General features: G+C 43.8%; 1 protein-coding gene across 1 annotated transcript; it reads right to left on the bottom strand.

The window, feature by feature from the left end:
- Positions 1 to 11244: 11244 nt before the first annotated feature.
- On the bottom strand, positions 11245 to 13054 carry ANKRD34C (ankyrin repeat domain 34C; the record flags this gene model as incomplete). The annotated part of the gene is made up of 1 exon (XM_081227306.1): positions 11245 to 13054. One exon carries the CDS (start codon positions 13052 to 13054, stop codon positions 11447 to 11449), a length of 1608 nt encoding a protein of 535 aa, XP_081083432.1. The 3' UTR covers positions 11245 to 11446.
- Between the last annotated feature and the right edge of the window lie 700 nt (positions 13055 to 13754).

The raw sequence follows: 13754 nt of genomic DNA, 5'->3' as shown, positions 1-13754 counted from the left end.
CCTCACTCACAACCATGGAATTAGTATTGTTTTCCCTTATAACAACGAAGAAACAGAAGCTCTGGCTGTTTGAATAACATTTGTTTCAGTAAGCCTTTGCCGTGTAACGCCTCAGTGGCTTAAACGAACAATGACATAATTTCTCATGATTTTGTAGGTCGGCTGCTCAGTTCTTTAGCTGGTTTTGCTTGGGCTTCAGGGCTGGGAAATCCAAGATGGTCCCACCTACATGTCTGGCAGCTGGTATAGTCTGTTGACTGGGGCACCTTAATTCTCCATGCATCCTCTCACCTCCTGTAGGCTAGATGATTTCCTTATATGGCAGGCTCAGGGCAGCATCTCAAGAGAGCCTGAAACAGCCTGGCCCTTCTCCCCGTGTCCTCCCCGCGCCCCCCGCTCACTGCTTTCCAGAATTTGCCCAATATCACTTTTGCCACATTCTGTTGGTCAAAGCACGTCCCCAGGCCAGTCCGGATTCGAGGTGAAGAAATAGACTCCATCCGTCTCTGGATTGGAGGAGCTGCAAAGTCACATTCAAAGGAGGAGCATACTAGGGTGGTGGAATCTGTGATCATTACACAATTTGCCATAGTGCCCAAATTTGCTCAGCTTGTTAATGGCTAAGCCAGCAATTGAACCCAGGTCTTCCTAATTCTAAAGGCCACGTGCTTTTCACCACACACACTGCGCTACCCATTCCTCGGGGTACATCTGTCCTGCATGTTCCGTCTGCCAGACTTGGGATGAATCTGACACTGAGGTACATTTCAACTAAGGTAAGAAATTACTTTATGGCAACCAGAGCTTTCCAAAAATTGATGAGCAGAGATAATGATTTTCTTTTATCCCTTAAAATATTTAAGCAGCGACTGTATAAACAGCCAACCTCTTGGGATGTTGTAGAGAAGATTTGTGAACTGAGCGATGGAGTGTAATGGTTGATGACCTTTAAGCTTCCTTCCAAGCTTTGTTTTCCATGATATATGGTAGAAACTTCCAAAAGTAAGGAAACTTGGAAAACAAAAGCAAAACCATTACCTGTCCACTTCCATGGCTGCCTTTTGTAAAGGCCTTTTAAAACAGTAAATTAAAAATGAGTATCTTAATAGATTCAGAAAAAGCATCATAAAAAAAGCATGACATCCACTCACAGTAAAAAACTCTTAGCAAACCAGAAATAATAGATAACTTCCTTCAGTGTCTATAAAAATATCTATTAAAAAATAAGAGCCAACCTCATGGTTAATGACTAAACATTAAAATCCTTCCCTTTGAAATTGGAAATATGACATGAAAGCCTGCTATCACAACTGCTATTTAACATTGTTCCAGAAATTCTAAGCAGTAAAATAAGGTAAGAAAAAAAATACAAGGATAAGAATAGGAAATATGAAAGTCAGAATATGAGGGGCACCCAAGGGACGGACTCAGAAATGTTCCCATTGTGACTCTTTGTTGAATTGCACACTTATATTCTGTATGTGTGTTTTCTTTCACAATTTAAAAAGTTTAAAAAGAGAGTGTCTTATAATGACATAGGCATTGTAAGGTGGACCCATCTGTCCCCTGAAGCAGGATTTTTCATGGTTGCATACAACAGGAGCACTGCCCAGCATGCTTTTAGGATTTTGAAAGAAAATCCTTTTTTTTTTTTTTTTTCGCAGTACGCGGGCCTCTCACTGTCGTGGCCTCTCCCGTTGCGGAGCACAGGCTCCGGACGCGCAGGCTCAGCGGCCATGGCTCACAGGCCCAGCCGCTCCGCGGCATGTGGGATCTTCCCAGACCGGGGCACGAACCCGTGTCCCCTGCATCGGCAGGCAGACTCTCAGCCACTGCGCCACCGGGGAAGCCCGAAAATCCATTTTTATCCACGCCTTCTACATGTAATTGATGGTGAGGAAAGAAAGCAATGTAGTCACTGTGGACTGACTGAGACAAATAGAAAGTTAGTAAACTACATATGTTGCCACTGAGCTATAGCCAATACCAGGCTTTCCCCAAACAAACCAGAGAAAGATGACACACACCACCTCGCGTCACAGCACCGAGAGGGCCAGATATTCCCTCTCTCCCTGCTTGTAGGTCCCAAGACACGTGGGTATGTGAGCCAGGCTCCACCAACCAGAGGCTCTTGCATCTGAATCTTGAGAGGGTATCCAAAGACATGGAGACGTCAAAGAGTATTGATGGCAGTGGTAGGATGGAGACTCCAGGGTGTGAGAGCAAGTGCCCAGGAGCAGAAGTTCATCCTGAGCGGAAGCTTCCTATGACATGATTTTGGCAGTGAACTTGGCCTGGCCACTTAGCTTTTCTTAAGTCTTGCCCCTTTTATGAGTCAATTTCCATTCTTCTCATTGGCTCTATAAAGTTTGAGATTTTTTCAACTGAAGTAGAATGGGCCTGGATTTTTCATTACCCCAACGCAGCTAGAAAGCTATAGGATTTGCCTAAAATGTCAAGAAGGAATGGGAAAGGGAAATTCCATGAAGTGCTTTTGAAGGCAATGCTTAGAATAAAATAATCTTTTTATGATTATCAATAAACTGGCTGTATAATTGTGTGTTGTGGAAGCATAGGATCAGGAGGATGCTCTGAAATAGATTTTCTCAAATTTTTTGGTGTTTGTAGCACAGAAGAGACACATACACTAATCCCACTCACAGCCTATTTTCCTCAGTTATCTCACGGCCTTGCTCAATGACAAGGTGAATGGGAAGATTTGTCTCCCATGTGTCCAGAAGGAGAGGAGGACTGAATATGAGTGAATACTATCTATATCTATTGCATTACAGTAAAAAATAATAAAAAACATAACAAAGACTCAGTGTCTGGTAAAGGCAGGTTAGATCATTTGAACCTAAGTTCCCCCTGAAAACAACTAAAAATACAACTTTAAATGTTTTCTAGAAAGCATCAAAGAGCTGACAAGATTGTAAAGAATTATCAAGCCAAAATTGAAGGGAAAACAGTCACCTGGAGACAGAGGCGTTCCCAAATGCTACTTTTCCCACGAGGGCATTTGCCAATTCTGAAAATATTTAATTTGAATGTTTACAGTCACACAGGGAGAGTGGGCAGAAAACAGAGCCTGAAGAGGGGTGTTGGGGGCGCATGATACCACTTTCTTTCTCAGAAGCTGCCACGCATCACCCACACCGACCACGTGCAACTGACTTCACAGAAACATCACAGTCCCCCCGATCCTAATTATACCAGTCGGTTCAGACCTTCCCCTCTGTGCTAGTCTCTGTTTGGAGCCCATGTCCTGTGACAGTCATTTCCAACTCCGTGATTTGCCTGTGTTGTTTGTACGCCTGGAAAGGTCTGCCAGCTCCATCTGGAGACCCTGTCCCCCACACCATCCACAAAACCTCTACCTACTTGTAAAGAGTCAATGTGGGGCTTCCCTGGTGGCGCAGTGGTTGAGAGTCTGCCTGCCGATGCAGGGGACATGGGTTCGTGTCCCAGTCCGGGAAGATCCCAAATGCCGCGGAGCGGCTGGGCCCGTGAGCCATGGCCGCTGAGCCTGCGCGTCCGGAGCCTGTGCTCCGCACGGGAGAGGCCACAGCAGGGAGAGGCCCGTGTACCGCAAAAAAAAAAAAAAAAGAAGAGTCAATGTGGCTGGGCCATGGGGCACCCAGATATTTGGTCAGACATTATTCTGGGTGTTCCTGTAACGTGCGTTTGCATGAAATTAACATTGGGATCAGTGCAGTTTAAATAGAGCCAATTGCCCTCCAGGATGTGAGTGGGCCTCGTTCAATCAGTTGAAGCCCTGAATAGACCAAATAGTCGACCTTCCCCTGAAGGAGAGGAATTTTCCAGCAGACAGCTTTCAGACCTGAACTGGATGCTCTGCTGGTTCTCCAGCCTGCCAGCCCACCCTGCAGATTGTGGACTTGCCAGCCTCCATAATTCAATTCCTTATAATAAATCTTTAGATAGATAGATATCTCATATATATGCCTCATGTATATCATATATCCTATACATTCCATGTGTATGTATATACACTATTGATATATATAATATATAATTCCATATGTGTGTGTTTGTGTGTATGTACAATATCCTATTGGTTCTGCATCTCTGGAGAACCTGACTAATACACTCCTCTTACAGCCTGTGTTGTCTTACCTTCTCACTTTATATAATCATTCTTTTATTCCTCTATATCAGGAGAGCTCCATATGGAACTTTGCTAAAAATTGAGGTATAACTGACATGCAACAGCCTGCATCTATTTAAAGGGTACAGTTTGATAAGTTGTCACATATGTATACACCTGTGAAACCATCGCCGTAATCATGGTAGTGAACATATCCATCTCCCCCAAAAGTTTTCTCGTGCCCTTTGTAATCCATCCCTCTCATACCTCCCTAACCTCCCCATTCATCCCCATAACCACTGATTTGCTTTCTATCACAATACATTCATTAGCATTTTCTAGAATTTTATATAAGTGAAATCATACAAAAGCACTCTTTGTAGTATAGCTTCTTAAACTCAACACAATTATTTTAGGATGCATTCATGCTGAAGTGTATATCAATAGTTCATTCCTTTTTATTGCTGAGCAGTATTCTAGTCCACATAAGCATGGGTTTATTTCTGATCTCTCTAACTGGTTCCATTGATTTGTTTGTCCTTATTTGTGCCAATATCATGCTCTCTTGATAGCTGTGACTTTAGAAAAAATCTTGAAATCATGTCATGCCAGTCCTCCAACTCTGTTATTCTTTTTCAGAGTTGTATTGGTGGGACTTCCCTGGTGGTCCAGTGGTGAAGAATCAACCTTCCAATGCGGGGGACGCATGTTCGATCCCTGGTCAGGGAACTAAGATCCCACATGCTGCAGGGCAGCTAAGCCCGTGCGCCACAACTACTGAGCTCTTGCACCTCAGTGAGAGAGACTGCATACCACAAACTACAGAGCCTGCGCTCCCTGGATCCCACGTGCCACAACTGGAGAGAGAAAACCCACATGCCACAGCTGTAGAGAAGCCGGCATGCCACAACTAGAGGGAAGTCCACGCACCACAACGAAGAGCCCACGTGCCGCAATGGAAGATCCCGCATGCCTCAATGAAGATCCCGCGTGCTGCAACTAAGACCCAAAGCAGACAAATAAATAAATAAATAAATATTAAGAAAAAACACTGTATTGGCTATTATAGATCCTTTGCATTTCCAAGTGAATTTTATGTCATTTTATTTTATTTTTTATATTTTGTTATGTGGCAAAGAATAAATTAAGTTTGTCAGTGGAATTACAGTTACTAATCCATTGACTTTTTTTTTTTTTTGGCTGCGCCGAGTTACATGCAGGATCTTAGTTCCCCGACCAGGGATCAAATACGTGCCCCCTGCAGTGGAAGCGTGGAGTCTTAACCACTTAAGCACAGTCTTAACCAGGGCAGCCCCTCCAAATGAATTTTAGAATCAGTTTGTTAATTTCTATAAAAGTGCCTGCAGGGACTTCCCTGGTGGTGCAGTGAAGAATCTGCCTGCCAATGCAGGGGACACGGGTTTGAGCCCTGGTCCAGGAAGATCCTACATGCCGCGGAGCAACTAAGCCTGTGCACCACAACTACTGAGCCTGTGCTCTAGAGCCCGTGAGCCACAACTGCTGAGTCCGCATGCCACAAGTACTGAAGCCTGTGTGCTAGAGCCCATGCTCCGCAATAAGAGAAGCCACCGAAATGAGAAACCCGCACACCGCAACGAAGAGTAGCCCCCGCACACCGCAACGAAGAGTAGCCCCCGATCACCGCAACTACAGAAAGTCCGTGTGCAACAATGAAGACCCAACTCAGCCGAAAACAAATGTTTATTTTTTAAAAAACCAGTGCAAACTGCCAAGTATGTTAAAAAATGTATATATGTGCTTCATTGTATGTACACCCCCTTCACCAAAATCACATATATACTGACCTTCCCCCCTTCCCCCCTGCCTCTCTGGAGCAGTTTCTCAGAGCTATGTGAAATGCTGTCTCCCAGGCTGCAGTCCTCATTTTGCCCCAAATAAAACTTAACTCGCAACTCTCACGTTGTACATTTTTTTAAGTCAACACGCATCTAGCCACTCCCCTCTAAGGTTTTGCTCTGGAAAAGAGCAAGTTCCACACAAGGGACCCCAACTTCTGAGCCTCCTATAATCTTGGGAATGTACTCCCTCACTCACGGGGGGGGCCTTGTCCCTCATCACACCTCCCCCTCCCCCAGCACTTTCTTCTCCTCCCAGGGGGTCCCTCCTAATCTCTCCTCAGAGGAGCTGGAAACAACATTGACCTCCCTTTCCTGCAGAAAGAAGTGAGGAAAAGACAAGCTGAAACTAGTCCTTTCCCCTCCCCCGCTTTTAAAAAAATTTTTAATGGAGTATAGTTGCTTTACAACGTTGCGTTAGTTTCTGCTGTACAGCAAAGTGAATCAGCTATACGTATACATATATCCCCTGTTTTTTGGATTTCCTTCCCATTCAGGTCACCACAGAGGACTGAGTAGAAATCCCTGTGCTGTACAGTAGGTTCTCATTAGTTATTTTATACAGAGTAGTATATATATGTCGATCCCAATCTCCCAATTCATCCCACCCCCGCTTCCCCCTTGGTATGCATAAGTTTGTTCTCTACATCTGTGTCTCTGTTTCACTTTTGCAAATAAGTTCATCTGTACCATTTTTCTAGATTCCAAATATAAGCGATATTATACGATATTTGTTTTTCTCTTTCTGACTTACTTCACTCTCTATGTCAGTCTCTAGGTCCATCCAGGTCTCTGCAAATGGCACTATTTCGTTTCTTTTTATGGCTGAGTGATAGTCCATTGTATATATGTAAATACCACATCTTCTTTATCCATTTGTCTGTTGATGGACACTTAGTTTGCTTCCCTTTTCTCCCCCTTGTTAACTGTAGTGTAAGCCTGACAGCTGGCTTTTCTTTTTGTCATGCAAGTGCCTGACTTAATTTTGATGGCTGAGGCATCCACTTCAAAGGTGGCCTCCACCTCAGAGATGGCTATCTCAATAAATACACATTGCCAGCCACAAAGGACTAAATAAAGAGCCAGGTCATGCCCGCCCCCCCAGCTCCCCAACTTTGTTTTAGAGATCTTGGTTGATTTCAGTGACTGACCATTTGGGCCCCTTGTTTTTTCTCTTCTCACACTTTAAATTCCTTCTCTTATGTTTTAAATTCATTAATAAAGAGCGAGCCCATGAAACCCTAGGTCCTCAGCTTGGACCCCAATAAAAGCAGAACCCCAGGCCTGGGCCCTCTGTCTACCCGCAGCCTCACTGAGTGACCCCAGGTGTGCCACGTAATTTCCAGGACCTGTAAGTAACAAACCTTTTTTTTTTTTCAAAGTTTCCTGATGATTATTGCTGAGGGCTTCTTGCAACCACAGTAAGAACCACAAGGGCTGGTCCAGCCATAACACTGGTTATCAACAAGCTGAGACGGGCACAAAACAATATAATTTATTTCAACCGTCTAGGAAGGAACCTAGGGGTAAGGTTTGGAACTTTCCAGGGAATCAGGAAGTCTGGATGAAGTCTGAATCACAGAATTCTAGAGTTTAAGAGAGACCATCCACCTGGTTTATTTGATACTTACCAGCCTGCCCTGGAGTAAGAGCTAAGAGAAATCAGCTTATATTAACATTCATCGACATTAGAAATAGGGCCCAAGGAGGGATATCCAGGGACCCTACCAGTAGCTGATGGCAGGTGCAACCCTGGAGGGAACCGAGCAGCAGGGCCAGAGGAAAAGAATTCACCCCCATTGCGGCAATGCACCTTCTCATTCTTAGCCTTTTATTTTTAACCAAAAAAGAAACGATAATACCTGTGTAGTTAAAAATTCATTTTTTAAATCACGTGTACATAAAATAGTAAATGTTTGCTCAGGTCGATGTTACCAGGCAGTCATGCCAAACCCATCTTAAGGAAAAGGTAATATTTATAATTGAGATTTCACTAAGAAAAATGGGAAATACTTACTATTGAAGGATTGTAATATATCTTTTATTGACATATTAGAAATATCTAAATAGTTCCATTACATGGATTTTGATACATCCTTGAGCACATTGTCAGCTCGAGACTAGGACAGAACACTGTAGAGAACCAGTTCAAGCAACACATGATACGTCTGAAGTACCAACACACACAAAGGAGGAAGGTCAGACAAAACCTGCGTTTACTTGATGAAATTCTAAGAGACTCGACAATGGACTTAAGCAAACAAACAAAGGCTTTAGAATGTCTAGAAATTGAACCCAAATTCCAGATTTGAAACTTTAGACTCACATTCTATAATATATTTTGATAAACATTCCAGAGAGTCTTAAGTAGATGGGTTATTGAAACTAGTTTGTGGCTATTTTCTGTAGTGACCCTAGGCTCCTCCAAATCTCGGATCTAGGAAGCGTGATTCAATCTAAATATGCTTTTAAAAAGCATTTCTCGAAGCATTTCTCTGAGGGCAATTTTCTCAGAAAATTGCCCATGTATGCATTAACCGTAATTAAGTATTGCAGTGGTTGTACTAGTTTGGAACAGTCTAATTCAACTAATGCATCATCAGATAGTGATGAAACAAGGTACTATCCTGATGACCATCTACAGAAAGGCCAATGGAAAGGTCACAACTGATGGATGCACGCAGCAAGTGGCATGAGCATACCTGCTGTTACCCATCTGTTTGATGGATGGACAGGCTATTCCAAATGGGCAACTCATCATGTTTAGTGTTTCACCTAAGCTAATTGCTATGAATGTACCACATTCACTACTTAGGATAAATTAGGCTTTCAAATCTTAGCTAAAGGTTTAGAAAAATTCTCTTATGCAGTGTCTTGCTACCGCCACAGTTAGATACTATAAATACTGGCAGAGGTTAGTTTTAACTGACACTAACGACCATTGGAAAAGTACTTAAAATGTGTAGTGTGTGTGTGTTCCTTTAGTGAGCTGCTGAGAACAGTGGTTGTCTGGTTCTCTCTTTAATACATCAGAATTGTTGCTTTGCCTGTAATCATGTCCACTTGGTGAGAACCATTACCATCTAAATGGTCCTGAAAGGCATATGGGTTGTGACACTCAACCAAGGTCATGAGCCCTAGATTTTCACCAGCTTATGTATTATTCTTCTCATTTTCTCCCCTTCCTGCCAAGTACAAGAGGCCATTAGCACTCAGGTCAAGAATCCTGAAGGGCCACGTTGTATATGAGTCATCTTACTAAATTACAGTTTGAATTGCCTTTAAGTTAGTGGGACAGCCTAGCCAGCCAGCCAGCCAAGCCAGCCAGCCAGACCTACACCTTCATGCGGTTTGGTTGCTCTTGACATATTTCTACCATGTACACAATCATTCTCCTAGAGCAGTGGTGATCAGCTAAGGTGACGTCACCTCCAGGAGATGTCTGGCCATGTCTGAAAGCGTTTTTGGTTGTCACAATTTAGGATGAGGATGCTACTGATATCTAATGGGTAGAGACCAGGAATGCTGCTAAACAACTTACAATGTACAGGACAGTCTCCCACAGGAAAGAATTATCCAGCCCGAAAGATCCATAGTGCAGAGGCTGAGCATGTGCCTGCCCTAAAGGAATTACTAAAAAACAAACACTCGGTGTATTTATAACCATCATTAGCACTTTTGATTGGGATATACAGATACATTTCTAGCAAATGTCATTGTAGCAATGGTCTGATATGCAGAGCTTCTGTGGCAGAATCTCTTTTACTCTACAAATGAGTTTGAGGCTCAGTATTTCCAGAACCCCTGAGACTCTCAAGGGGCCCTTTGAATATTTCAGCTAGACTTCGCTTCACTTTGTGTAGGGTATTAGGTATTATTTGAGATTTTGAGGCTTCGGAGGTCTAAAGGAGTATGAAAATCAGCTGCCTCTTTTCCAATTACTTCTACCTGTGCCAGGCACAGTTACAGGCACTTTCATACATTATCTCATTTAATTCTCACCACAAACTTGTCAGGTGAAGCATTACTAACCCCATTTTACAGATGAGGGAGTGGAGGCTTAGAGAAGTTAAGCCACTTCCTCAAGGTCACGCAGCTGGTAGATGATGAAATAGAGATACAAACCCAAATCTCAGCCTTTCCTCTTTCCTCTATGTGATGCTATCCCCAAGGACTACTGAATTTTTTTAACCGTAGAGCAAACATATCTAAGCAGCATGAAAGAAAACAATAAATGGGAAAATAACAAGAAATATCTTCATCTAGAATGTGACTACATTACACCAAACGTGCTAAATGTCTGCTTCCATTCTTGGGTTCGTACAAAGTGGCTGGAAAAGGTTGTACAGGTTATTTCTACAAATCTCCCATCACGTAGATAATTCAGGCAAAGAAGAAACCAGATGTTCCTGAATTTCCCAGAAAAGTGAAGGGGAAGTGACAATTTGCATCCCTTAAAATTTTCGGGCTACAAGTGGTCCCCACTGCCTCTGGCCTGAGAACCATCTACTCTACCTTGTAATATGTGCATCTCCCAACACCATGTATCATTCTAGTTTGGGGAGATCTTACCAAGTTTTTTTTTTTTTTTAAGAATAATCAGGAAACGCTTCTTATGGGTCCATTCTATGAGTTGTATGATACAAAACTCCAAATTAGCTAATAGCCCCTGACTGTTTTTCACAAGATTTCAACACAGAACCTGTGTCAGGGCAGGAGGCCAAGGCCAGTTTCATGTCTGGGCAAGATTCATCTCTGAGGCACCAGCTACTGTGACACAACAGAATTTGGGGGACACTTAGATCTAATATTTGGGAACTCAAAACACACCCGAATTAGTACGTGGATAAAGCCTGTTACCGGAGTTCTGAAAGATCCCAACTATGCTACACTAGCCAGTGCCCCATGACATGGTAAGAGGCAGGACCCAAATACCAGAACCTCTCTGATGGGAGAATTCTACTTCTGTTCCTCCAGATGTAACACAGATACCCATATTTAACAGCCCAAAGATTGGTTTTGAACTTTTGCACATTCAAAAAAGCCTCGTTTTCTTTGTAGGCACTTGATAGCTTTATTACACATGACATCCTCCAAATACCATCTTGTGATTTAAATTGTTTGTCTGATAGAAAATAATGGGTGTCAGCAGCTTAGATCATTGTACCTGCTGTGTGACTTTCAAACTCCAAGGTTTTCTTCCTTTGGAGATTTTTTTTTTTTGGCAATTTCATGTCCAAAACCCAATTATACTGGGCTCTTTTCAAGTAGGCCTATAAAAACCCAGATGTTCTTTCAGAAGGGAAGCAGCACCGTTTCCATCTCTTCTGAAGCAGCCACACACCAACATTAAGGAGTGATCAAGATGCAGAGACTCTGCATGACCATGTTGGTCTAGATTATGGTACTTTTCATAAACTACATAGATTAAAAAAAAAAAAAAACCTCACTGAAAAAGCTTCTAGGTCATGATTTCTTCAAAGTCAGACAGCTGCTTCATCTGTTCAACTTGCATAGAATGCCTCCTGAGGAGCTTCTTTTTACTTCTCAAGTCAACTCTCTTTGGTGAACTTGGAGCAACAGGTACCATGGATTTTAAGCCACTAGCAAGTGGAGAGGAAGGTTTGCTGCTCGATCTAATATCCGGGATAGGTGGGTTCAGATTTACATTTAAAGGTGGAAAGGAGCCAGGTCTGGTCTGGGAAATTCGGTCTAGTAGCAGAGTTCCGGAACCCCATCTTTCTAGAAGATGGGGTGGCCTGTGGCACACTGAGCTGGGACATGTGCAGGGCACAGTATCCAGGGCCTCCCTGGAGCCCTGGAAAAGAGACAAGTGGGAGTTGTTGAGCTTCTTCCGATCTAAGGGTCCTTTGCCTGATTCAAGGGAAATGGAGTTGGGCGGATCGGCCCCTGGCTGTAAATCTAAATCATAGAGGTCATTTTCCAGCCGTTTGAGGGACACTGCATCTTTGAGAGCAGAGGGGCCTGATGGGCCAATGCCACCCTTCTCTTGGTCAATAGGGAGAGTTCCTCTTCTGGCCAGACGTGAGTGGGGAGGCTGACTTTTCTCGTAGGCTGCCTTCCACGAGGCCAGTTCCGAAGAGGCTGGAATCTTCAGAACCTGCTCCGTGACCGTGAGGAAGAGGCGGGGGTCTTTGCCATCAATACTGTTGGTTCTGGAAAGGGGGCCTCTTTTGGGGAAGGACATGTCACTGATGCTCTTGATGACCTCGCTGTCTGCACCTGCACCATGGGTCTCATCCTGGCGCATAGAGGCAGCCAACACAGAGGGCGCGGTCAGGCCCCAGGGCTCAGATTGAAGCCTCTTCAGTTGAGGCAAACGGGCCCTTTTGAGGTTCCTGACTTTCCTAGTGAGTGACCCCGGTTCATTAGGAGCCTTGGAGGTGTTGCAACCACCTGGATGCCCTGATTGGAGGCTAAAGAAGTCATCTTCCTTCTCACTGGGTGGAGATCCCAGGCCTGGAACCTTCAGTTCAATATCCGAGGGAGATGCACACAGTGGAGGTGACTGTCTATCTTCCTCTTTGGGTGAAGGAGGGACATGAAGATACTGTTTGGTGGTTTTGGTGCCTGAAGATGATTTATGCGTTGTTATAATAATCACCTCCTTGCCTTTGGCTTTGCAGGCATCCAGGAGATGTTTCAATGCATCCTGGTCATCTGCATTTATTGCGTAAACCAGAGCTGAAGCCCCTGTGCGATCCTCGAGGCTGGGATCTGCTCCATTCTCCAGTAGCAAGGAGACCACTTCTCCCCCAGCTCTTCTGATGCAAGCATGGATGAGGGCGGTCTTGCCAGACTTATCCTGAATATTGGGGTCTGCCCTGTTATCCAGCAGATACTTCACCATCTTGGACTTGCTGATGCTTTGCTGGTCCACATGTTTGGTGATACATGCCACCATGAGAGCCGTTTCACCTTTGTTGTTGCTTTCGTTGATATAAGCACCCCCTTCCAGGAGGATTCTGGTCAGCCTGAGCCTCCCCAGCCACACGGCCTTTAAAAGTGAGTTTCCATCAGTCCTTAATTCGGTGTCGTCATCCATCATACTGGCTACAGCTTAGAGTCTCTGAGCCACAGTGGCGATCAGACCTAGCAAGGGAAGAAGAGAGAAAAGGGTCATGTATTCTATAGAGCTGATCTGAGCAGCAAGGCTGTTACAGAGTCTGGATACAGTCGTGTCCCAGGTTGATCCCAAGTTATGCCACCTTGCTTGGTTATTTAACTTCTCTGGGTTTATTTCTTCATCTGTAACATGGCAGGGGTGACTGTAGTGATAGTGGCAAACTACCTGACTTTGTGAAGATTAAATGAGACAGTGTATATAAAACACGTAAACACACGTAAGGCGGTTGGCATGACGCCTGGGAGAAAGCAAGCAATAAAACGTGCAAGCTCTTACTGCGTTCACTGCATGAGACTTATCACAAATGCAGTTCTGTGATAACAGAAACTTTGTTTTCTCTGTCGGCATCATTAAAGTCTAAGTTTCCGTAAGGAAAGGTCTGAGTCTATCTTGTTCACTGTTGTAGCCTCAGCATTTAGCAATGAGTCACACTTAATAGGTTACCTCATAAATAATGGTTTAATGCAGTGTAGTTCTAGGTGTGTATCAGAAAGACCGGTAGGAAATACACCAAAATGGTGATAGGATTATGAAGAGTTTTCCTTTTTTGCTGTACTTCCTAAACGAAACATGTATCACCATTGTCGTAGGGGGGAAATCTTGTAAAACAAAAGCAATCCAG

The sequence above is a fragment of the Mesoplodon bidens genome (genome assembly GCF_964165515.1).
Source record: "Mesoplodon bidens genome assembly, chromosome: 3".
Taxonomy (NCBI): Eukaryota; Metazoa; Chordata; class Mammalia; order Artiodactyla; family Ziphiidae; genus Mesoplodon; species Mesoplodon bidens.
This window is presented reverse-complemented; position numbering and strand designations above follow the sequence as displayed.